The following is a 26,993-nucleotide window of genomic DNA, read 5'->3' on the forward strand; positions in this document are numbered from 1 at the left end:
CTTGGCGGTTGGAAGAGGTTGGGTAGGTCCCTACTCTGTGATGTAGCTGTCGTGTGTGTGTGTGTGTGTGTGTGTGTGTGTGTGTGTGTGTGTGTGTGTGTGGGCATGTGGGCACACACACAGGACTTGTGGTCCTCTGTGGCTCAGTTGGTAGAGCATGGCGCTAACAATGCTTATGTTGTGGGTTTGATTCCCGCTGGGACCATATGTAGTGAAATGTATGCACTCACTGTATTGTAAGTCGCTTTGGATAAAAGTGTCAGCTAAATGGCATATATTATTATTATTATATTATACATACATAAACACACACACATACGCACACGCACACGCCTTCTGTAGATGAGGGAGGCTGACCCCACCCCCGGACCTCCAGTTAGTACTCTCAGGTGGTCACTGACCACATTGTGAATCTGCATGGCTGCTTTCTCTGTGAAAGACATTTCCATTTCCATTTCCATTGTTGACATTTAACAGACGCAACTCACAACAAGAACATTTGCCTAAAGTAAGTGAATCATCTATACATCAGTCATCATAAGCAAACATCTAAGCTAGGACCAGGTGCCATTGGCAGTCGCTCTGCTAGAAAAAGGTTCTTTTTAAAAAAGAAATTTAAAAAAAATGAACAAACAGCCAGCGTGTATCACCGGCAGAAGACACTATTTAAACTTACACAATACACAATTCCCGTAGGCATTATCTCTGTATTTATCTCAGCCATAGTGTCTCCTCTTGACCCCTGCATCTTCACTTTGCACTCCTCGACAATGTTTATTATTACCTCACCCACGCACATGGAAGACAAGTGGACCGTATGAGTAATGCAAACGGAAAGGCTTTTTTTAAGCCTTAAATGTGACATGTGTACAATGCAATACTGTTTGGGAGTGAGTGTAGAGGGGTTTCAGAATGGCAGGAAATAACTGTGTGGGAGGTAGGTGAGAAAGCCAGTCATTGAGTATTTTTCCATGCTGGTATTCTGTTGGCCACTGCGCCGTGCTGTCAGTTATGATGTGTAGTACTATACGACTATCCCAAATGTTACTACTTCTCCAAAGAGGAGTCCTACACAAACATCGTCATGAAATTCACACTTTCATGAAACTGGTCGGCTTGTCTGAAAAGGCTCTGTGTTGGTTTGAAGTGCATGCAGGTAGAGTTGATATGATTGGTTGTCAGGGAGATGTGTTAATAGATAGTGCGTCCTGATTCACTGTTTGGGAAGTGTCCTCCTTTTGAGCGTGGCCTGCCTTGCTGCAATCCAATGAGATCTCAACACAGGTGGTAGGACAGGGCATGCTGGCCCGGGGTTGTTTCTGGACTAGTCCTCTGTGAGGAAGAAAAGGATCTGACATTTATACATACATGCATGATTAGCATTTGAGAGGTGCCAACATGGCTGCCCGTACCAGGGAATTTTCGGATTGTGTACATGCATATAGCTATTTTGAACTTAACCAGAGGCTATACATGTACGGTATTTGTGTCCCCTATGGCCTCAAAACTATACACAGTGGAGTCATCTGTCCTTATGAGGGACTCTCTGTGGAGCAGCGGCGCTTATTGTACATGAATGAAAGGATGAATAGCCATTGATCTCGTGTATTGATTCACATTTCCCTGATTGCTTCATGCAAACGTACAGGACAGCTTCAGGCGTCAGCTAGAGCCATTGTTGTACATGCCACTGAGTAAAGAGGTGGCTCGTGTGGTGGTGAGGTCGTTCCACACCCAAATGAGTCTCTCATGAACCCTTTTGTATGCATTATAAAACATTTATAAGGAGATATATACTGTATGAAGGGTGATATAACAAGTCCTTACATATGCGGCACAACCCCTTTTCCGTGTGTGTGTGTATATGTGTGTATGTGTGTGTGTGTGTGTGTGTGATTGAGAGCTCCTCTGTCGATGTGTTTTGTGTTTGTGCGTTGGCTGTGTGCCTTTGCATGTATTTGTGTACAGAATAAGTGCCGTCCCACTCTTGCCTCAAACATGGCCTTACGTGTGTGTGTGTCTGTGTGTGTGTGTGTGTGTGTCGAGTACACATGGCAGAGGTAGTACTGTAGGAGGGTGTGGGCTCAGTCTTGGCTGAGCAGGAATATGAATGTTGTGTCCACAGATCTACGTTGCATCATTATGTGGAGAGGGGGGGGTGTCTTTAATCAGGTAGCATATTAAAGTTAATACGCTCGGCTATGTAAACACACGCAGGCACCTAATTATGATTAAAGACCCCCTCTAGAGGGGTGAAAATGGTGTGTCACGTGGTACACCTGGCAAACTGAACCTTTTCAGGTAAATCGACAAACTAATGAACATGCAAGAGAGCAGGTGGCAACCCCCCCCCCCCCCCCCCCGATCCGTGGTCAGTGAACCAATGGCCAACAGCGACAGAGCAGCTCCAACACCAACAGCATTGCTGTAGACAGAGCTGCTCCAACAGCAGTAGACATGAATTCGTAAACCTTACCTCAGCTGTTATCATGCCTGTCATTTTTTTATTTATTTTTTATTATTATTATTATTATTGGTCAGCTAGAGATGTATCCATAGAACATCAACTCTAGTATTCTCAGAATTCACCACGACAGTGATTGTTTGTGAAGTGTTGTATGGGCTTTCAGGTGTGTGTGTGTGTGTGTGTGTGTGTGCATGCGTGTGCCTGCATGCCTGCGGGCGAGAGCACAGTGTTTCTGGACTCTCACTGTCCAGGAAAAGGTATATATGTTCCTTTGGCACTAATGAGTCCAGAGAGCTCCCAGTCCAGACAGCTCCACACACACACACACGCACACACGCACACACTCCCAGTCTAGTCGGGTTCTCCTGTGAAACCACCTGCCCTGTTACAACATCACCTGTAATTGGCCAAGTCTCGCCATATCACCCCGGCTATCATAAGAATGTTAATAAAGGAACCATTAGAGTCTGGAAGTGACTCAAACATTTCCCCTCACTTCATCGTCGTTTGTAAAAAAAAAAAAGAAAAAAAAATAAGAAGAAGAAAAAAGAAAGAATTGATTTGTTTAGAGAGAAATGAGATGTTGTTTTATTGGAAAGTTCGGGGTAGGGTTGTGAAGCTGGGCATGGCGGTGTCACAGAGCCTGTTGGGAATGGCTCTGTCGAGCAATTGGGCTTGTGTGTTGTTGGTTTGGGCATATGTGATGGTGCTCCTGGGAGTTTTTTTTTTTTTTCTGTCCAGGTGCTCTGGGAACAGTGTGTTAGGTGTGTGTGTGTCTGCCTGAGTACTCTGCCTGCTACCTCCCCTCTCCTCTCCTTACTGCGGGGTTAGTCATACAGAGGGAGAGGGGAGGAGAAGAGGGGGCGGTGGGGGGGACGGGACACCTTGACATTAAAGAGACCCTCGGTGCCTCTGCCACTTCCCACATTTTGGCTGCTTCAGTTGGCATGGTAACCGGAGCCCTTCGGGAGCATTTGGTGCACAGGGTGACATGTTTGAAGTGATTTTCCTGTCTGGAAAGATAGACCTGTAGTACTAAAAGACACATTTAAAGTGAAAAAAAAACGAAATAAAAAAATCAAATATCTGGCGCTCCACAGTATAGCTCGGGTCGGCACAGCAATCTGAAAACCACATAGGAATTCCCCAGCAGCCTCAAGTCACTGGTCTGTCTTCCCTCTAGACGGCCCCCTCTCTCCTGTACCCACAAGTTGTTGTTGTTGTTGTCAGCACTTGGATGTCGCACTCTGAGAATAGGGCACAGTGGAAGGGGTAGTTTGCATTTCACAGCAGGAAATCAAGCATGCAGAGCATTTGCATGAAGCTAATTATATTAGGTATAGGACAGAGGTCCTTCCTTCCTCTGTGGGCTGTCTGTCAGCGGCACTCCTTTCATCATTTGGCTCTGTTTGGTTTTGCCTCTTTAGCCGGGGGGGCGGGGGGGATTACAACAGTGTTGTGATGTCACTCATGATTTATTTCTCAGTAAAGACACACTATTGTAAAGTGGAAGAAAAAGCGCACACTTTGAATGGATTTTAACTTTTAAACAACCGTCCCATGAAAATACTACATTATGTGACGTCAAAGTCATCCTCACTCCGAGATCACATTACTGTATGCATGCTGCGTCGTTCGTCTTCATGTGGTTTTGAAACGAAAACATTCTTCGTCTTTTGTCCGACATTAACAAAACGTCAATTCTGAATAGATGTTAGGTTAAGGCTACAGCCCACTTGGTTGGGGTTGAAGACATGCATGTGCTCTGGGGGAAGAGGAGGAACTTAATGAAGGATTTAGTTTTATCAACCGTAAAGGAAGCGAAGTGTTGTAAGGCTGAGGCAAGGCCAGATAGAAGAATCCTTGGCCCTTGGCCTCTCTGTTATCCTCCATGGCACTTCTCCATGTGTCAGACTTGGTAGAAGAGCGGAGTGTGTGTGTGTGTGTCTGTGTGCATACGCGTGTGTGTGTGTGTGCGCGCGCGTGTGTGTGTGCATGCATGCATGAGGGAGAAGCGTGATTCATGGAGGGAGTGTGTGATCTAGGATCCTTGCCACTGAGAAAGAGAGTTTGCTAGGAGGAAGCCTTGATGTAGCGAGAAGGGGAGAGTCAGGACCAAACCTTGCAAAAAGAGAAGAAACTGTGTGAGGAAGAAGACTTGATATGAAAGGAAGGGTGTGGGAGAAGAGAGGGATGATAGACAGAGGGAAAGGGATGAAAAGGAGAGAGATCTCGAGCAGCTGACTTGCAGAGGATGGGCGGGGGGGGGGGTGGGGGGGTGGGTGGGGGGTGGAGGGTTGATTGTCCGCAGGGGAGCAGGCCGAGCGGAGCACAAGGCATCCAGTGTCCTCTGTCTCCTCCACTCCGGCTGGGTCTGCCTCTCCCAGGCCTCGGGGTCTGTGTGTGGATGGCCTCATCTCCCTTCCTCCATTGGTGTGTATGGCCACTTTTCTTCATTCAGGCCACAGTTAGTGCTTCCCGCATAATTAATGGTGGCTCCTCCTTTAACGTGTGTGTGTTTGTTTGTTTGTTTGTTTGTTTGTGTGGGGTAGGGAGTGTGTGGGTGAGTGTTAGTGTTACTTGCCCCATCCTTTAACTGCAACTGACTTAAACAGACCAACAGCCCGGGGGGGGGGGGGGGGGGGTCCTATGAGGTCTGCTGCCAAATAATGAGCACTGTACAGGTCGAGGTTAATTTGCTGCAACATTTACAACATTGTGTGTGCTCTTTTGCCCTGCCCAAGCTGCAGAGGGTCGATGAGGCAATGCTGCACGCTCAGCTCTAATCATTCTCTGTCACTCTCTCTCTCTCTCTCACACTCACACACACACACACACACACACACAGAGGGGTGGGATGGGTCGCCTGTGGGCTTGGGGAGTTGGCTGCGCCTGCTGACGGTGCGAGATGGCTGGATTAGGTTGTTTCCAGTGGAGAGGTGCAAATGCAATGCGGTTCAGGTATTCCACGTTATGTCATGTATTATGGATGGCTGGTGGGGAGAGGAGAGCAGGACATGGCTGAAACAGAGGCAAGAAGAGAGATCTATCCGGAGGCATCTACATCTAATAAAACTGAGAGGAGCAGTCCCACTCTTTTTTTTTTTAATATATATATATAATTGGATAGAAATAATGGAGAGAGACGGGAAAGTAAGTAAGGAGGAGAGGGCATTTCAGCAGGGCATGGGCCCGGATTCGCACCCATTCCGACACGAGCATGTGTGTGCACTGTAGACCGCGGTGCTAGACCACTGGACCACCCCAGGCAAAGTGTTGTTGGAGTCAAACAACAACAGAATGTTTCCAATACCTACAATATGATTTATTTTATTACTTCTTCATTACTAATTCTGCAACATCCAGAGACGTTCGTTTAACAGTGTAAAATCAATGCAAAATAATTGGCTGGTTGTGTTTAGTTAGGTGTTACAGTAAGAATCATTAGAGTATCATATTTAGTATTTTAAAGAGCTTACATATTGAATATAACATGTTGACTGACATGACTCATGACCTACTGTAAAAAAAAAACAACAACACAAAAAACACAAAAAAAAAACCCCGTCTGTGACGCACCAATGCTTGATAACAAGTAAAACAGAACACAAATCTGAAGCAATAATGACATGTAATGAAATATAATTATACATTTGCAAGAACACCATACAAAATTGGGAGCAGCTGTTAATCGCACCTCAGGACGTGAGATGTTTGCGTAAAAAGTTGTGGTTGTCTGGAAAACGATTTTTATTTCTGTGTGTGATTTTGAAATTGTAACGACGCTGGTCAGGGAAGGGGGGGTGCATGGGGTTCACAACAGAGTTATTTTATTGTAGTGTCACATCGTGACCATTTGGGACTCGTGTTATGCATGTTTAGAATCAGGGATATAGTAAATAATATTTACTCATCTTTTATGGAAATAAGCTACATTTAACGTAAGTCATTTTCTATGGTGTCCAGTGAATACCCAATTTTTTACTACCACTAAATCCCTGTAATAGTACAGATACAAGATGCACGTATCTTGCCCCATGTCATCCTCCTTCGCTTTCCTGCGCTCTCTTTTCTTGACTACTTAGTTTGCTTCTTTTTGTGGGGTTTGTTCTTGCGTAGTTTTCCCTGTTTTTGTTTTTTCCTTGACCCCACTCCTCGTCCAGCTATGTGGTGACGGAACTGATGCAGAGTGACCTTCACAAGATCATCGTCTCACCTCAGCCCCTCAGCTCAGACCACGTCAAAGTCTTTCTCTACCAGATTCTCAGAGGTAACACAAAAACTCTCTTTTATAAACTGCTGGACCAGGGGATTAGGGTCATGTTTCTCCTCTGCAATGAGACTTCATTCAATCCAACTTTACATGGATGAAGCCTGCATTCATTGAGAAGGGACGCTTTAAGTCAAACGGTGGGTGACAGGTGGCTGATTAACACGTTCACAAAACATCTTCACATGTTCAGCGGCAAGGCTGAAGCAGCTCTGTATCTAACCTACCTGGGGGGTGGGGGAGGTGGGGGCATAGGAAAACAATTGTCTCCATCCGTTATTGAATGATACTCAAATTCTGTCTGAATGGGCCTTTTTGACATGATTGTAGAACGTGGGAATCATTCTAAACCAGATCAGGTGATGTGTAAACAGAAATTGAATTTGGAAAGCACATTTGCAGCAGTTAACAGTTATTCTTGTGTTTTTCGTTGACACTGCAGTAAGCTATGCTGTAAGGAAATGATCAGTTTGATTTCTAGTTGTTTAAAGAACGTGTGAACCTTCTGTACGGGTCGTCTTTCTAGTCAAAACGTTGACAGGTTTGTGCACAAAGGCGTGTGTATACAGTATAGTAATGATCTGCAATCCTGTCATGTGTTTGGTCTTTAGGACTGAAGTACCTGCATTCCGCTGGCATTCTACATCGAGACATCAAACCCGGCAACCTGCTAGTCAACAGCAACTGCGTGCTCAAGGTGGGTTTCCTCTCCCCTGCTATGTAAACTGTCTCTTGATGATGACATCTAGGCAACTTCCAAAATAGCTTTTTCCAGCATTTACCCACCCTTTTTCTACCATCGCATCCCTTGTTAGCAGGCTAGGAGGGCCAATCCTACACAGGTGGAGGCAGAGAGAAGAGTAATCCAGTGACCACCCTCGCTGGCTCTGCAGAACAGAGGGTTTAGAAGACATTTACTCATTAGGCTGTAAATCGAATTCCCCAAACTGGAAACACTCCCCACACTTTCGAGGCTATTTTCAGAGAAACTCGTGCCTGGCTGCCGTGTGTGTGCGTGTGTGCGCCTTGCTGCCGTATGTGTGTGTGTGTGTGTGTGTGCATGAGTGTGCTCTAGTATGTGTGTGTGTGTGTGTGTGTGTGTGTGTGTGTGTGTGTCTGTGTGGACATGTATGAGTGTGCGTGTATTGGGCAGAGGATATTCCCTAATTTGTGCGAATCACTGTTCATTCAGCCCCGAGACTGCCATTATTATTTAGGCACTTATCATTTAGTTTCTATGATGATTTCTGCGAACATTCCTCTCCAAAAAATAATCCCCTCGTCAAGCTGTTTGATTTTCTGTTGCGTGCAAAGCTAGTGGGGGAGCGCTCGTTCGGAGTAATGTGAGGCCTGTAGCTGTGTGACATTAATGTGGTTCCCTCACTTCCTGTCATCCTGTCCAGAATTTATATTTAGCTAACAGAGCGAAAAGAAGAAGAAGAACAAGAAGAAAAAAAATTCAGCAGTTAGCACATTGCTGAGCTGGCCTTAGCTTTCTCTGGGGGGGTGGGGGGTGGGGGGGTGGGGGGTGGGGGGGTGGGGGGGAGACAGTGGTAGCAATGTATCCCTGTGGGGATGGTGTAGGGGAGGATAGGACTGATCGACTTCAGTAAGGGTTTCCATCAGACAATGTCGTTAGTGACGCACCATGTCTTTTTTGATAGCTCTTCTTCCCCTCTCAGGTATGGAATGGAGAAAAGAGATATCAGGCAACCAATCATTTCAGAACAGCTTGGTGGTTTGTGTCTAATCAGTACAGGTTCTAAAAAAAAAAGTTCTGCAGCACCGCAGTCAAAACATTTGCTGTAGTAGAGTCAAAACAATCGCTGCAGAGAGGATGTAACTGCACCGCCAGAGGCATATCTTAGAAATACATGTCTTTGTACTGTATATGTTTTTGTAGGAACGTGTTGTTTGCTTGGTGTGACACGGTGCAGTAGCATCACCCTGCATAGGTGGGACATCTACAAGTAGGGATTTTCGATTTCACTCCGACTTTGTGTGACCCATGACCCCATCCCTTTCCCAGATCTGTGACTTTGGCTTGGCGCGGGTGGAGGAGCTGGATGAGTCGCGTCACATGACCCAGGAGGTAGTGACACAGTACTACCGCGCCCCAGAGATCCTGATGGGCAGCCGCCACTATTCCAACGCCATCGACATCTGGTCTGTGGGCTGCATCTTCGCCGAGCTGCTGGGACGACGCATCCTATTCCAAGCCCAAAGCCCCATCCAGCAGGTACACTGATGTAGTACACACACAGTGTTCAGCAAAAGAGCGCTGCGCAACCCTACTGTACGTTTTAGTGCGCATGGCTGCTCAGTTGTTCAGCTGTTGAGTGGGTTTCAGTTCAGCATAGAGGCGGAGTTTCAGTTCAGCGTAGAGGCGGAGTTTCAGTTCAGCGTAGAGGCGGAGTTACAGTTCAGCGTAGAGGCGGAGTTACAGTTCAGCGTAGAGGCGGAGTTTCAGTTCAGCGTAGAGGCGGGGATCCTTGACTACGACATGCAGACATGAAGACGTTCCATTGTCCTCGCCAAATCAGGATTCCACTGCAGATGTTGGAATGGATAATCATTTTTTTACAACAAAAATGACCCATGTGCTGTTACTATGAGCTGAAGTGTCAATGACATCATAATGTAAGCACCTGACAAGCCTCAAGCGGCGTGCCAAATTCAACCTGCTGTGTGTCTCCAAAGGCTGTAGTGGGTTAATGTTGCCACTTTTCTCATGTTTTTGTCACTTGCCTGAGCAATTATCCTTTATCTCTCGCAACCACCAGTCATAACCGTAATTACCTGCCACTTTAACCTTGACTTACAGTTGCCTACATGCATTTATTTCATACCTTTTTGTTTCCTCTCTGTAAACGCCGTTAGGACTGTATGATTATTACTATTATTACAGTAGCATATTGTAGGCTACTTGGGGTCACTGGCAATAAAGGATAATATTCAACCCAACAAAAAAAAATACATTGTGGGATCATTGTGTAGTGCAATGTTGAGCCTGTTAAGACAGCGTTTTAAAATGGTAATTCTCAGTTGTGTTTGTGAGTCTGTAGCTTTGACTGGCTCTGTGTTATTGAAGGGAGTCCTTTAAAACAGCACGGTGGTTAGCGCTTTCAGAGATAGGTCTGAGACACTGAGGACAGCGTCGCCTTGACCCCACAGTGTTTGTGCACACTCTCAACCAGCCTTGAGCTGTGCCTTGTTCTCCCCCCTTTCAGAGATGATGGGTTCAGATTGTAGAAGAGGACACACACACACACACACACACAAACACACACTCTTGTATCTTGGTTTCCTTTTCTCGACAAAATCGACACGTACAGTTATTCCTCATGTAACATTGTGTTCACAATGGGGACAAGACACATTCTGCTGCGTTAAGACTGAAGTTACTGCACATTATGTTTCTGTCTTTTTTGTGTTTTCTGTGCAAATAGAGATCAGTCATAGGTTCTATTAATATTCTCACTGAAGGTCTCACTGGCCTTAGCCAGACTCTCTCTCTCTCACACTCCCTCGCCTTCACTGCACATGTACCAAGGCCTGGGATTTAGTGTGTTTGTGTGTGTGTGTGCGCATGCATGCATGCATGTGCGTGTGTGTGTGTGCGCGTGTTTTTTAACTCTTATGTGGATCGAGCAGTGTGTTGACATCATTGTGTGTGTGCGTGTGTGTGTGTGTGTGTGTGTGTGTGTGTATGTGTGTTATAGCTGGATCTGATCACCGACCTTCTGGGGACCCCCTCTCTGGAGGCCATGAGGACGGCATGCGAGGGGGCCAGAGCCCACATCCTGAGGGGACCCCACAAACAGGTGAGTGATCTATTGACCCCAAACCTGACCTAGACCCCTGACTAAGACCCTGACCCCAACCAAGACCCTAACTCTGACACTGACCCAGACCCTGGCCCTGGCCCTAACCCAGACCTCAACCCTGTCTCTGGGCAGTGACTTGTGGCTTAAGCTGTGTGCATAGTACGTAGATGTGTAAATGGATTTGTGTACAGGAATAGGCTTTAGCTTAGTGGTCTAACACGGGCTTCAGTCATGGCCTTGTTTTTGAACAGGAGTCTAACAAACCAGTAATGACGGATCTGAGTTGTTGTGCATTCGATGTTTTTACCCAGCCTGTTTGTAGTATGTGTCCGAGTGGTTGTGTCTGTGTGTCTGTGTGTCCGGGTGTGTGTACCCTATGGATGATTGTTATTGAGTGTGTGCTGTTTATCTGCTATGCCTGATTTTGGTGGATGATATCCTGTTGAGGACAGGAACTGCAGTGAAAGGGCATTGGCCTTACCTCCTGCCTCAAATCGACTAGTGTCCTCCACACACACACACACACACACACACACACACACACACACACACACCACCCAGAGGTCCACAGCCGAGGATAACCTACGTCACCCCTCCCTGTGGTTTGTGCGTGTGTGCGTGTGTGTGTGTGTGTGTGTGTGTGTGTGAGTGTGTGCACGCGCCGCATCACACCCTGTGCGTGCGCTGACATTTGGATGACCTTGTCACACGACGCTCCCTCCTGTGTGCCGCCCGCAGGCCTTGAGCACAGCAGGATGTTTTAATCATGTCTATCGACTGCCGTTCAGATTACTGTGTGTGTGTGTGTGTGTGTGTGTGTGTGTGTGTGTGTGTGTGTGTGTGTGTGTGTGTGTGTTGGGGGGGACGGGGGGGACGGGAGTAAAAAGAGCAGAGGGAGGGATAGAGAGAGAGAGAGGGGGGGGGGCACCAAGGCAAGGGTAGTTAGGGTATATCATATTACCTGCCAGCACGGACCTAGATGCAGACTTCCATCGTGGGGTTGTGGTGGGGGTTTGAGCATGGCCTGAAAAATGTATGACCATCGCAGAAATGCAGAGGTAGGAAATATAAATCTGGGGCTCATCTTTCACCCCCCTCTCTAACACTCACACACACACACACACACACACACACACACAAACCTGCTGCATGGGTGTTCAGTGGTGGACAGCATTCTATTAAATAAATTAGCTGACCACCAATTACATTAAGTTCATGTTTTTGATATCTTTAAAACTGAAAGGGCCTTTCACATGACCATTCTTATATTGTTGCAAAACCTCTCCTGTCCTGAAATGACTGCTCAAACATTCACAGTGAGGTTTGCCTTTAATATCTGCAATTGATTCAATGTCTAGGTCCCTAATGCAATTGGCACGGATCTGTGGAAACCAAGTCCAATGCTACTTTTTCTACTCTCTGTGTTTTTGGAGAGTGATAAGGTCAAGGTGCTGTGAGGCAAAGCTGACGTTACTGCATTGGAGAATGTTTTTTGGAGGGGTTGGATGGGGGCCTGCCTGCCTCCTCACAGAGGAGAGGCAGGGGCTTTGTGGTGAGAAGAAAGGTTGGAGAACGAAGCATCGCTGAAAGAATACGCTCTCTCTGTCTCTGGAGGAAGTGAACCTGCTAGAGGAGGAGGAGAGGGAGGAGGAGAGGGAGAGGGGAGGGAGGGAGGAGGGGAGAGAGAGCTCACAGCAGAGAGAAGTGGCCGGCCAATAGGCCCAACGCTTTGAAGAGTCCGTTTTTACAAACTGGGGTCTGGAGCGTCTGATGGGACTGATGGAGGGAGAGACGGAGAGAGGGAGGGAGGGAGGGAGTGGATAGAGGAATGGAGGACTAGGAAAGACAGACAGACAGACAGGCAGGCAGGCAGGCAGGCAGGCAGGCAGACAGCTTACCACTTTTGAAAACTGGTTTTACTGGCTGCACCAGAGACCTCATTACTTCTGCTCATTCTCCCAGTCGGACAGAGCATCCTTAGAGTGCAGGCACTTTGGGTGGACCTCAATAGCACCCTCCTCTCCTCCTCCTCCTTCTCTTCCTCCTTCCTATTCTCTCTGCTCTGAAGTGAAAGAGGTAGACATAGGTGGTAGGCATCCAACAGTGCCACTGAAGGGTAGGAGACGGGGAGGAAGCCACTGTAATGTATTGAGACCTCCCCCCCCAGCGGTGTGAGGACTGGAGAGACATCCTCCAGCTATCAGATGGAGTGGAGCCACAAATTGGAGCATTGTCATGGGGGACACTCTGCAATTGGCCATCAAGCACCTCAGGCTCCCCCTCCAGGAACTTGCAATAGCTCGTGTGTGTGTGTGTGTGTGTGTGTGTGTGTGTGTGTGTGTGTGTGTGTGTGTGTGTGTGTGTGTGTGTGTGTGTGTGTGTGCGTAGCTAAACACTACTTACAGAAGTGTGTGTGTATGTGGGGGGGGGGGGTGTCTGGATTTCACCTCAGCATGTTCTGTCACTCCACCTGATTGCTCACGGTCTGAGTGACACATGGAGCAGTGGAGCATTTAGAGAGGGAGAGAGAAAGTGTGTGTGTGTGTGTGTGTGTGCGCGCGCCTCCCTCGCATTACCTTGTACATGTGAATCCTCCTATGCCAAATTCTGTGTAACCCGAGCCCCCTGCACTGCTCCCTCACCCTCTCTCCACCTGCTCACAGATGGCTGGCTAGCTATTCTCCCCCCACACATTAGCTTCTGTACTGTTAGCATGCTGAAGACGAACCCACATAAACATCACCCCCAGAGGCCTTGACTTTAGGGCTCAGAGAAGGGCTCGAGGGGGCTACTAAGCTTGACTCCCCCGCCTGCCCGACACACACAGAGACACCCGTGTGCTTAAACGCACACACACCCTAACACACCCTCTCACTCTCAGTTTCTCTCTTTGACACACACACTCTTATTCTCTCTCACTCACTCACTCTCTCTCTCTTACACACACACACACATATACACACACACACACACACATACACACAACTGCACTGCCCTGGAACCCCGGCTAAGTGCTGCCATTTCTGCTGAAACAGGAAGCCAGAGTGCCAATCTTCTGTCACCCAAGCTGTCTGAGTAGAAATGTGACTGGGCCTGAACACGCTTCACTCTGATGCTGAAGCACACCACTTAGCCCGCAGCAACCCTTCCACACACACACACACACACACACACACACACACACACACACACACACAAAACTGTGTTAGCTAAATTGTAGCCTACATTGAGACCTCTCAAGCAGAGCACCCTAACACAGCGGTTGCTTTTGTGTCTGTGTGTATGTGTCTGTGTGCGTTTGTGTTTTCTGTGTACGCCTGTTTGTGTCTGTGTGTGTCTGTGTGCATGTGAACCCGTGCATGCCTGCATCTGAGTGTGTGCTTGTCTCTGTCAGTGTCTCTGTCAGTGAGTTTGTCCTCGTGATTACAGACATTATTATCATCTTGTCCTTCATCAACCTTTGGCACTGGGCAGGCTTATGATGCAGGTTAATGCTAGCCGTTTAGCATGAGACTCCACACACAGAGTCAACAGTGGAAGGGCTACCCACTTGTCCTCCTTCCCCAGGTGCAACCTTCCTCTGGTGCCTCTCTCTGCCCCCTGACTGTGGCTTTGGAAGGCTTTGTTGCTGCCTGGCAGCATGATGTACAAAGTGTTTGTCTTGCCCTGCAACGGTTTTGTTGTGGTGGAGGGTGGGGGGGGGGGGGGGCGCAGGGTGCACTGTCTGGCCTTGTTTTGAAGCCTCTCTAGCCTGTTTTGGACCAGGTCGGCAGCCTCTGTACATTTCTACAAGATAAATGTTGTTGGATCAAGTGGTGTTAAAACACGCATTTGCAAACTCGACAATTCTGTCCACACTGCAACACATGTTTGTTGTGGGATCACATGCCTCATTTGTTCTGGTGTAAAAGGGGGGCCAGTCCTACTTCTCTCCACACCGCACAGGATGCTCTGTGTGGTGTTGCTCTGAGTCAAGTCCCCCGTGCTACAACAAGGCAGAGAGAAGAGCGGACTAGAGCAGAGCAGAGGGCTTCTCGTAAGCCAGGAAGAGACTGGTCGGTAATCTCCGTTGCTCATTTCCCCTCCTCCCCCACTGTGGCTTCTGTTTAGGCTGTGGGTTCCTTTGTCGAACTGAAACATGCAAAACTCTGCGCCGTGTCGGAGATTTCATTGCATTTAGTTCAGGGAAAGTGAATACAGCGTTTGGTCAGACGTGATCCATTTAATTAAGTTTCTCATTAAAGGAATAATCAGCGTTTCAGAGTAGAATGTTGTTACACTATGCAGCCTATCGTTTATAGTTGTATAAACCTTGACAGGTCCATTACCTGTACTGTCTACTTAATTAATTTGTGCTGTATGTTCGTTCTCTTTCTAGAGATTTAATGAATCACTTTCCTTCGAGGAGACATGCAATGTCAGTAGAAGCAGCTCTCCGATGGAGATGAGCTCATCTGATGTATGGAGATATCATGTTAGAGGCCAAGTCCTGTCGACAAACAATCCTAACCTCCGGCTCTTTGGTCCTTGAAAAGCTGGCCTGATGTTCAAAACCTGGCTAGTTCAAACAACAAGGCCTCAAGGCAGGGATAGATGCCATCACGTTGGTTGGCCTATTCAAGCAGCAGGGAGAGAATCTCACAATCCACTGTTGAAATACTCTCAACCACCATTGAAGAAGAAGAAGAACAAATACAAATAATAACCCTTCTTGCAGCTTCTGGTAACATATTTGACCACCGAGCCTAAAAGTGATCTTTTTTGATGGAGTGGAAGAGATTTGTATTCAACAGCATTTAATGCTGTTTCATGCTGCCCGTTTCTCCCTCCCATTTCCCCCGAGCTAGTTTGAGCTCTTGTGGCCACTGTACACTGGTGTTTTACTGTTTTCTTTTCGTCCCAGAGCACTGTCTGTTTGTCAGTGTACTGTGATTCGGGAGTGCCCTGTCTCATGAGAACAAAGTTTACTTGAATGTTCTATTGTAATGTTGTATTGTTCAAAACGGGAAGGTTTTTAAAAACTTGACTTGGGGCTACTGTCGTAATTGTCATGATCCATGATACACTGGCCTCTCTCTCTCTCTCTCGCTCTCTCTCTCTCTGTCTGTCTCTCTCTCCCTCCCTCTTTTTCTCCCCTCCCTCTCTCTCCCCCTCTCTTTTATGTCTTCCCCCAGCCATTGAGGAGTTTATTTAGCACGTCTTCGCTCTGCTAGTGCCTTCTTCCTGAACATTCTACACATGTTTGTTTCTGAGTGATGGATGCACTAGGGATGTCTGAAATGTCGGTTATGTCACCAGTCTCTCTTTCTGAGTCATCATTTGTTTAATTTGTCTGTTTGCATCATGGGGCCGGGAGAGGCACCAGGCCCAGCCAAGCCAAGCCCGGCCCAGCCTAGCCCAGCCCAGCCTCCCCCTCATCCCCTGCTAATCCCTGGCTAATGCATACTAATGCTACTGTGCATTGCCACGCACCCCACTCAACCTAGGGCTGCCACACACACACACACGCACCATGGCAACACAGACCCCAACAACACACACAGCTGTAACACACACACACACACACACACACACACACATACTACTGATTTAACAGTGCAAATTACTTCCTGAGGACTGAGAACTTGGGTCCACTTTTAATTATCACTTTGAGTTCTCACACGTTGAATTTCAACACCGTCCGTAGGGAAGGAAGCACACACCCACACGCGCGCACACACACACACACACACACACACACACACACACACACACACACACACACACACACTTCTAGAGAAAAGGTGAACACTCCACATCCATTGTTCTTTTAGCAGCTGTGAAAGCAACTCACTCTCTCCTGTCTGACGGTGTTGTAAAGGGGGAGAGCAGCGGTGTGAGCTGTGACCAAAAGTCATCTCCTCCCGATGAGCGTGAATCACCAGCCGGGGCGTGCATCTGCTCCAGCCGGCGAAATCTAATCAGGAAAAACAAACGATTACCGGTGGGCTTTTTCAATCAACTTTGAGAGAGAGAGAGAGAGAATAATTAGAGAGTAAAAATAACTCTCTCATTGTTCTTTTTCGGCCCACCTCCTGGATGAGATAAGCAGCACACAAGCTATCATTTTGCAGATCCCGTCTGCGGCAGGTGGTGTGAGAGATGTTTGGAGTGAGAGCTGCTGTTAAATCACTGGTTGTGGTTTGTCTTGATGGCCCAGATAACATGCAGGCTCTCACAGGCTTGTAGCGTCACTGTTAGCATGGAGTCGGAAAACAATTTGTTGGGATTGCGATCAGTATTGGCTGTTCAAAGGTTCAGTGCCTACCAGACCTGTAAATCCAGTTTTTTTTTTGGTTGGGTAGCCAGCCGTTAAACTTTCTGTAAATGCCACAGATTTTCACACTTGAAGCTTCTTGTTGGGGATTGTTGTCTTGAAAGGTAGTTGTATACACTGATGTTACATTTCTCTGGATCAAAAGTATCTTGAATGAAACCTTTTTTATATAGTGCCTTACAAGTGTATTTCTCTTAAACTGAGAAATGTAGTCAATACTCATATCATTGAAATGTCATTAAACACCTACTTCCTCTAGACAGCTGTTTTTCCATAAAGCTTAAAATGTGTACCCTGTGTAATGTGACCATGGCAAGAACGCTACTGAAAAAGCAAAAAGAAGTCAATGGGTCAAATTCACCCAGTATCTTACGCCCTTGTATGTCACTTCCTCTCTCTGCAGCCATCACTTCCTGTCCTGTACACCCTGTCCAGTCAGGCCACCCACGAAGCGGTCCACCTCCTGTGCAGGATGCTGGTGTTTGATCCGGTGAGTGAAAAATGATGAAACATTTCCAAATAACGGTTGAATGGATTGCAGATCAGTGAAAATATGCTTCTCAGCTTTGGCCTCTGCTTACATCAGATTTGTCAGAGAGTGCCCCACTTTGGAATTGGAATGAACAGCACACACTCAAGTCAGAAATTCAGTAACCAATGTCCCAGACAGTGGCCATCTTGATTATTATTTTTTTTTTTTTAAAAGCTAACAGAAGACCAGATGGTAACCCGAGACGGCAATGCCCATGTCTGTAATCAACAATCCTGTTTTGGATTGAATGACGTGAGCTACACTGGCAGAGTTTCACCTCTGGCCAGTGGCCAGTCCAAGGTGAGGGAGGGAGGGAAGGGGTGGGTGTGTGAGTGAGGGAGTGAGGTTCAGACATGTACACACTCCCCCACCCCACTAAAGGGACACCTCCTTGACTCCACCGAGGTGAACTGGAAAGTGCTGATAGCGGGGATAGCTGGCTGCCCCCCATATATTCAGGAAAGGAGGGATGACTGGAGGCTAACAGGGGAGGTGATTTATGGCGTCTGTGTGGCTCACAGTGGCGCCGGGCGCCACCTGCACCATGAAAGTCACTTGATGGCCATGTTAGAAAAGGACAAAATGGCTGTGTCGTCAAAATTGATGAACAAGCAGACGGTATTTGTTTTTCTTTTAGGGTCATAGTTAAAAGGTACAAGCTCAGGGTGTCGGTTAGTTAGATTGCAGTAGATTAGATTCATTTCACAATAAAAGATGCATAAAGCTGCTCTGCTCAGATTTATGGTTAAAACGTACTGTACGCCTATCCATCGCAGCATGGCCAGAGAGTGACAGTGACCCTGTACTCGTCTATAAAGTAAACACGCTGCTGTCCGTGAAAGAGTTCTCTCCTTGTGACCTGTGACCTGTGACAACATCCTCCATGTCATGAATCAGGCTGTGGGCTTAGGGCTTATTTGCTGACTGGGCAACAAAAGGGAGGCTAAGTGAACTTTTCCTACCAGCCCACATGTTGACTCACTCATACACTCAGGAGATGATTAAAACAAAACAGTCTTGTAGGGTTGTCCTCCATCCATGGGTCCTCCCCTGTGAGTGTGTGTGTGGAGTGTGTGTTGCAGAGGTTCTGTGCAGGGTCAAAAGAGGATTTTAACTCACCATCTGAAATGTTTTTTGTAGTGGTCCTCTGTGGCTCAGGTGGTAGTGCATGGCGCTGACATGGCTGTAACAATGCCTAGGTTGGGGGTTCGATTCCTGCTGGGACCATATATAGTGAAATGTATGCACTCACTGCAATGTAAGTCGCTTTGGATAAAAGCGTCAGCTAAATGGCATATATTATTGTAGTTAGAAACAGATAAGATAAGTATTCCTGCATCAATATTTTGTATAAATATAGTTTGATTGCACCAAGATGTCAGATGTTGTATTGAAGAGTGACATAAATAAACTGTACTAACTTTAACTCTTCACTCTACATGTATAAATCATTATTATTTGAAGGTAAAATTGTGAATTTACACTGAAAACAATATAACAATGTCATACTTCATTCACCTAATGGCATGGAGAGTGCCATCTACTGGACATACTCTGGTACTATCGCACTGTATAATGGGACATTAGAAACACAATTTCAATGACTAATACCTTTAGATAGGGCAACCTCCAGATTACCAGATTAACCACAAATACATTACATAGTATGAAGAAACAAAAGTGCAAGCCGCAGATTCATATTACTTGTCAGCTAAAGAGAACTGATATTCCATACTGGCAGATAAAATCTTCTAAGGGAGGGGTTTGGAGGGTTCATGAGTGACTTTTGATCATTTTGGATTCCTCATGTCTTAATCATTATCAGGTAGGAGTTTGGTCCAAATTGGATTTGGGGTTTGAATTCTATTTAATATTATATGAATCCCCCACTAATGAAAATGGCCAATTTGGGTGCAATCAATTCGCTTATTTATCAGGGATGAAACTATAATTCTACAAAATAATGATGCAGGAATGCTTAACGTATCTGTTTCTAACTACAGAAACCATTTCAGAACAATCTGAGATGGTGGCTGTTATGGCTTGTTGATTTGACATGGATTAATTCGGCACCTATTATCTTTTAGAAGGCATTGATGACCAAATTCGGTATATTCAAATGAATAGTGTAAACTACTGTATGTCTTGAATCAACTCTACCTTGTATGTTTTATCATACAAATGGCAACAATTTAAGGGGCGTGCGTGTGCGTGTGTGTGCGTGTGCGCGCGTGCGTGTGCGTGTGCGTGTGTGTGTGTGTGAGAGAGAGAACCCCTTGCTGTAAAGGAGCAGTGCTGACAGCACCCTCAGTGCATAGTGTTTATTGGCCGTGCGGGCCTGCCAGGGGAAATAAGATGAGCGTGGTAATGATTGTGAAGCTCTGTCACAAACGGATTAGTGGAAACTGAAGTAGGGTAATGACGTGGGGAAATGCATTTGACTAATGGAGGGCTGTGTAGAAATGAGCAGACCTTTCTGATGTCTTTATCAAGACTGGAGTGCCAGTGTGTCTCAATCCTCATTTCACAAACCAGACCCTGTCAAGTGGAGTATTGCTGACTGTTCAGTCAAGTGTTCAACTGACATTAATTTGATGCGTCCTCAACATCTAGTTTTTATTTATATAGTTCTCAAAGGAGGGAGAACCTGATTATTCAACCTGGTATTCATAGTTGACTGTGGAACTGGTTGTCTGAGAGAGTTGCGACATATTTCTGATTAAGAGCAATGCTTTTATTAACAATATTTGATGTCACATCATACTCCAGAAATGTGGTTTTGTTTTTCAGTGAGTGGAGTGTAATGAATGATTTAAGCTACTATTCTAACCTGGATGTAAGACATCTTCTTTCTCTAATTTCTAAAATAAAGTCTCCTAATTGTCTACCAGATTGTAGGCTACATCCAACGTATAGGACGCTTATGGCTTGTTCGTACTGCATGATGGATAGGGTGGGAGTTAGACCACTGTGACATCTATTTTTACTCAACACTTGATTTGGTTAATCCGCAGATTCTTTCTATCCCATTTTAACTGAGGCATATATTTTTGTTTAACTGCAATTTATATCGTTGTAATGTATCTATCACTGTCATGTATTCTGCATGTATTTCAAGTTTAGGTGACCACATCTTGATGACAAATGCATTTTTATCCTTGAAATCGTAATTATTTAATTCTAATATATTTGTATTTTTATTTAATACATAGAAAATTCATAGAAAGGTAACATCAGAAACATGTTTTTAAATGTGTTTCAACTACCAGTGAGAAACTTTAGAAATGGTGGAATAAACAAGCCACTTATTGGTTATTTAACTTATTCCAGCCTACACAAACCTTGTAATTCCTTGGAAATCCACACCTCAATAAATCACACACTCGCATATCGTGAGGAGGCTCCCAAATGTACAGTATTACTGTATTTTTTACAGACACACGCTTTAGACCTACAGTATAGTGAAAGTTTCATCTCAAACAATTATGCAGCACCTTTCACCAAAGACAATGGAGACTTTTAACTTGAAAATATACAAGATAGCTCTCTCCAGTTTTCATTCTTCCTGTTTTTGTTACTGCTTGGTCTTGCTTAGCTTCAACCCTTTTGCCTGGACATTACCGTCATGTTTTTCTTTAATGGTGAGATGAGACTGACACAACTCGTAATGTAATATTGTACTTCAGAGTTGTAAAACAAGATTTGTATATATTATCAAAGGTGGAATTGTTCATCCGGAATCATCACAGGGGGATTGTATTTGCAGAAATTTGATTACAAAGCAGGTTTTACATTTCCAGTGCTGATTTTAACATTTGTGCCCCCAGTTGAAGCGGATCTCGGCAAAGGATGCCCTGGCCCACCCTTACCTGGACGAGGGTCGGCTGCGCTACCACACCTGCATGTGCAAGTGTTGCTACACCACTTCCTCCGGAAGGGTCTACACCAGCGATTTCGAGCCTGTCACCAACCCCAAATTCGACGACAGCTTTGAGAAGAACCTGACCTCCGTGCGACAGGTCAAAGGTAAGTTCAGACACCAGCCAGCAGGGGGCAGAGTGGTGCAAGGGACTGTACTGTAAAGTCAGATGTGTACTGTTGTCTTGTGGAAACGGGCAGCTTTTCGGACGCCTGAGGTCTTAATTGAATTCCATCATGCCCAGGGACCATGTGCAGATCATGCCCCTGTGGGTTAGTCACACCCCTAATAGAGCTTGTCCTTTAATTTACTTGTTCTCTCTTTATCTATAGCTCTCTCTCTCTCTCTCTCGTTATCTCTCTTACTCTCTCCCTCGTGCCTCGTCTCCCCTCCCCTCTCTCTAATTCTCTCTCATGCATATACCCTCTCTCTTCCATCTCTCTCACTCTGTCCCATCCCCCTCTTCCCTCCCCTCTTACATGCTCTCTCTCTCTGCGGGTAGGCCCAGATCAGTGGTGGCCTGTTCTGTCAGCAGGTATTGGAGAGGTTGTCGGCTAAAAGCAGGCTTACTCTGGAGAAGGCTCAAAATAAACCTGGCCTTCCTCCCCCCCTCCCCCCTCCCCCCTCCTACCCTTCATCCACATGCTCCTTATTTCCACTGAGAGATTAGCCACCCCAGTGGTAGACAAACTGCCGGCTAACTCCAAGCTGTTTAAGGGCGGCTGCATTGTGGAACGCCCACTCCTCGGTCGCTATAAGGGCCTCTGTCTCTAAACAACACACAACCTTACGTACCTTTTCCCATACTGACAGAGGTTCTCTGGATTACAGCAATTGACGTTGGCAAATATGACTGAACTGTTAAGCTGTTAGGGGGGGGGGGGCTTTACACGCTACAGGGCCTTTTCACACTGTCCTTTCCAACACTGTTACGGGGACGGGGACGGGGACGGGGACGCTGACTCAATGTGAACAACGGTGTGATAGGCACTGACAACCATTTTTTATACAAAAACAAACATCATGGAGGGCACTTTGTGAGTGCCCCCCCACCCCGCCACCCACCCCTTACACGTGTCTGCTGATCTTTGACTGACTCTGACAGCTCGTGTCTTTGTCCTTAACAGAGATCATTCACCAGTTCATCCTGGAACAGCAGAAGGGGAACCGAGTACCGCTCTGCATCAATCCCCAGTCAGCCGCGTTCAAGAGCTTCATCAGGTAAGACACCCCCTGGTGGTTGGTGTAGTGTATTCAATTATTTGCCCCCTGCCCACACCTGGACACATGCTTCCTGACATGTCACCGCAGGGACAGAAATAGTCGGTCCCATTGGCCAGCTTCCCCCTACCTGTTTATTGGCAACCAATAAAAAGTGTTTCTTTTCCGTGCAATTGTTAATTACCCTAAAACATCTGATTTGTGAGTTTTGCTCCGACTTCAAACCAGCCAGCCAGTGTGCTGAGTTATTGGGGAGGTTTCAGTGCAGTAATTAATTGGGCCTCTGCAGCATACAGTAGTATTCCCTGCATCCCAATTCTCCACCCTTTTCCCTGAAGTGTGCACTTGTGCACTACCCTACATGGATTTAAAGGCATCATTTGGGGTTAAACATGGCCTCTCACATCAGTCTCATGCTTTTGATGTTGTTTGATGTTGGGGAGTGCACAAGTGGTGCAGCAGTGAGTGACCGTTCTATTCCATCTCTCCCTTTCCCTATTCTCTCTCTTCTGCCTCCTTTCTCTCTCCAGTTCCACGGTGGCCCAGCCCTCAGAGATGCCTCCGTCCCCCCTGGTGTGGGAATAGCTGCTGTCATGGCCCCCCCTCCCTCTGCCAACCCCCCCTGCCCACACACTGGACTACTGAGGACAAGAACCCATCCCCCAACTTGTGTAGCATTTCACTGGAGTCTAGGACTAGCAATGTGGACTGTGTGTGTACTGTAATACAAACTAATGAAGTTGTTTTTTAAAAGAACCAACCACTGCTGACTGGTAATGGAGGGGACACTAGGGGGCGCCATGTATACAAGTGTGTGAACGCACTGCTCTGTCGATGTGAAGTTGGACATGGATGCGTGCGCGCACACACACACACACACACACACACACACACACACTCACACACACACACACGTGCGTGTGCATACGTACAGCATGCAGAGCTGGTAAAGGGGCCCCCCCTTGTGGACTTGAGGTTGTGTGTAAAGGCAGGGATTAGGTTGCAAGCTTCAGAGTGCTCTGGTATTCTATGCCTCCCATCCTAGAAGGCTATGCACAGCTCACACCCACTTCCATACATGAATCATTTGTCATCATTTATTTATTACGGGAGAAAGGGGGTCCGGAGCAGGGTTTCTTTTTATGTATAGCACGAGATCGAAGACAGTACCTACTCACGCCAGCCGCCCTCCCCACGAACCGTAGCGTTCAACTGTTCCGACATACTGCTTTTTATTTATTTGTGGTGTACTGTTAAACAGTATAGTCAGCGGGTTTGGCCCTTTTGTTCAATTTGTTCTTGCTCTTTTTGCTGTTGTCTGCTCTCTCTGCCCCCTGGTTTAGAAGTCACTATTTGCGGAGGGATGAGCGCTCTCACTCAGTGTGCGTCCTGGGTGCAATATATAGTGAGACCCCCCCCCCCCCCACACACACACACACACACACCCTCAGACACACACACACACACACACACACACCCTCAGACACACACACACACACACACCCTCAGACACACACACACACACACACACACACACACACACACACACACACACACACATACGTGGAAAGCATGTGGAAATCTGATGTTGTATTAGCTTAGTAAGCCAAGGTACCCGCGGAGCATGGTGGCTTCAAAGAAGAGACATTTGGGGGGGAAGGTAACAGAGCTCAAAATTCCCTAAAATACAGTTCAGTAGTAGAAGAGGACAGAGAGACGGTAGTTTAGGGTACATATAGCAGTGAAGTTGTGGTATGCAGCACAGAGTGTGTGTGCTGACTAGAAGACTATTCAGACGTTATCCAGCGTTTCTCTGGAAGCTTGGAAGGACTGAACTCCTGTTTGCCTGAACTTGAACGTACAGTACATCAGAAAAGTGGCATCCTAGAGTTCGAGGGCCAATCCCTCTCTGGTTCCCATGTCTGATGGATCTATAGTCCTACCCTAACGGGCCGTATTCTGACAATATAGCTACCTTGAAAACGGACAGATAAGCTAAACATATAAGAGAAGCCAAAACCAAAAGAATTTAAATTATTTAAAGGAGGAAACAAAACAAAGATTTTAGAGAAAAAGAGACGTTTGATGATACAAGGGGATGATCGGTGTGGCCATTCCTTGGAAAAGTTTGTTTATTCCGTAAGGGTTCCAACAATAATTTTGTGTGTGCGAATGTACAGTACTGTATGCACATGTTTTCATGTGCACGTGAGTATGTTTGACCAACTATATCAGTGGCTTATATAAGTCTGATGCTTTGGTGAGAGGGGACACCACCATATCAGGGGAATGGGGAGACATAAGAGAGTGATTCTCATCAATTAAGATCTTTCCGAATGATGACCCAGTGATGAGGTCATGGTGAAGCCCAATCCCCTTTGCGTTGTTTTACCATCACACACACATACACGTGCATATACACTCACCCCCATCTGTCTGCATCCACTAAAAGATAACCTCTAAGAAAAACAACTATTTAATATATTTTTGGATTATTATTTTGTATTTTTTCTCTTCAAATTCTATGGCATGCTTTCCCATGATCCACGTAATATGTAAATAAGTGAATAACAAATAGATTTAAACAAAATCGACGATGGAGGAAAAACCCACAAAAAAAAACAACAAAGAAATGAAAACAATACTGCTGTATAGAAGGTGTATTAGCCTGCACATTTTTAGGGCTGTGAATTTTATTTTATTTTTGAGACTTGCATATAAATGTATATATTTTCTTTCTTTTTTTTTCTTTTTCTTTCTCCCCCTGCACTAGAATGTGTAGAAGACAAAGTAATCCAAAACAAAAAATGATGAAAAAAACACATAACCAATTATGTTAATTGTGTCTTGTGTGTACTGCAGAGCTGTGGATATATCGAAGTAGAAGCCTTTTTGTTTATTATTATTATTATTATTACAATAATTATTGTTATTATTATTTCTTCTACTTTAGAGAAACAATTTAAAATTGTGTGTATATGTATATAAAGGATTCACAATGTTGGTCTCTACCTCTTTGAGCTCAATGACTTGGTTTGTTTACCTCCACAAGTTTATAATTTTAATGTGGAGAATAAAAAAACTTGAATGTCCCTTCCAACTTTTGTATTGAAATAAAAAAAAAAGTGCTCGCTTTTTTTCCACCCATTTGAAAAAACGAATGCACCCCATTTAAAATTTGCCGGAAGTGGGATCCTATCAGATCTTTGCATTAAAAAAAATACGCTATTGATAGCCAAGGGATTCCTGACTGTTAGTTGACTTTGAGTAATATATTTGATAGGTTACGACCCCCCTTGCCTCCCTGTGTAAAATATTGGTTTGGAGATGGTAGTTTTCAAGAGATTTTATGTTGGAATGAAGTACAGAAACCCACTGATGCTAATTTTGGATGTGTACAAATAACAAAGCAGACAGAAATATGGTGTGTGCTGTGAGAAAGACTAACTTGAACTGCAACTGATGTTGGACAAAATTTGGATAGGTACTACTTGTGCTGTCACACGTTTTTATAAGCATTTGAAGTTTATACTCAGAGGTAATGTAATTTGAATACAATTTACGATATATATATATATATATATATCTATGAAGCTCTGCTTTCCAGGACCTTAAAGCCAAGGTGAAGTTGAGGGACCGGAATTGACTCCTCGGATCTGTTCAAGTGTATGTTGGGAAAAATGTCCGGTCTCTATCGAAAAAGTGTAAATTTGAAGTACAGTGGTGAAACTCATTAAATGTGACATTTAAAGAACATCAATTCTGTGGCTCTTATTCTTTCTTCTTTTCAAATGCCATACACGTTAAAAGGTTACTGTGTGTAACATGGGTGTTTGATTCTACCCCACTGATGATTGTGATTATAACATGAGATTTACTGCCACCTTCTGGAGTATGATTCTGCTGTATACTTTAAGAGTCAACAATGTTATTATTATACAGGTCACAAAGACATTATGCCATGTCTTCAAGTGTCCACTACTATGCACACACACACAATACAATCATTTCAACATAGAATTTCTGCCCTTAACAATAAAGCGAGGGCAAGGTTTTATCATTATAGACAGAAACTTCAGTTTTAATCATCTAAATATTACATTTGATTTGGCCAAATGAACTCAAATGAATGTGGTAACACTAACATTAATTTACATTACTGTGAGGAAGTGGCCCTTCATTCACCATTTTAATATTTTTAAAATCAAGTACCATTTATCAACCTTACAGTCATTGTACATGTTCAACCATTTCAAACCATTGCAGTCATGTGTTGATTGTTCTGTATTCCTATTGGTTACAACTAAATTAGTGGCTCTCTTACACGGCTGATTTGAGTTGAGAAAAGTTGGGCACTTGCAATTTTAAATAGGTATGCCACTAATGTTTGTCAGTTGGAAGTTGTTGTTTTTTTAAACCAAGGTGAGTGACACTATTTCAA

At 45.4% G+C, this 26,993-nt stretch overlaps 1 protein-coding gene across 1 annotated transcript in view; it reads left to right on the top strand.

Annotated features, from left to right (window-relative positions):
- Positions 1 to 26,298, top strand: part of nlk2 (nemo-like kinase, type 2) — a 48,375-nt gene extending 22,077 nt beyond the window's left edge. The window contains exons 4-11 of the mRNA XM_083684780.1: positions 6,631 to 6,737; positions 7,349 to 7,434; positions 8,767 to 8,976; positions 10,460 to 10,561; positions 17,284 to 17,370; positions 21,240 to 21,438; positions 22,459 to 22,552; positions 23,083 to 26,298. Of these exons, the coding sequence (XP_083540906.1) occupies positions 6,631 to 6,737; positions 7,349 to 7,434; positions 8,767 to 8,976; positions 10,460 to 10,561; positions 17,284 to 17,370; positions 21,240 to 21,438; positions 22,459 to 22,552; positions 23,083 to 23,137 (940 nt within the window). The 3' untranslated portion in view covers positions 23,138 to 26,298. The remainder of the gene's footprint in view (positions 1 to 6,630; positions 6,738 to 7,348; positions 7,435 to 8,766; positions 8,977 to 10,459; positions 10,562 to 17,283; positions 17,371 to 21,239; positions 21,439 to 22,458; positions 22,553 to 23,082) is intronic.
- The last annotated feature ends 695 nt before the right edge of the window (positions 26,299 to 26,993 follow it).

The sequence above is a fragment of the Argentina silus genome (assembly GCF_951799395.1).
Source record: "Argentina silus genome assembly, chromosome: 14".
NCBI classification, from domain to species: Eukaryota; Metazoa; Chordata; class Actinopteri; order Argentiniformes; family Argentinidae; genus Argentina; species Argentina silus.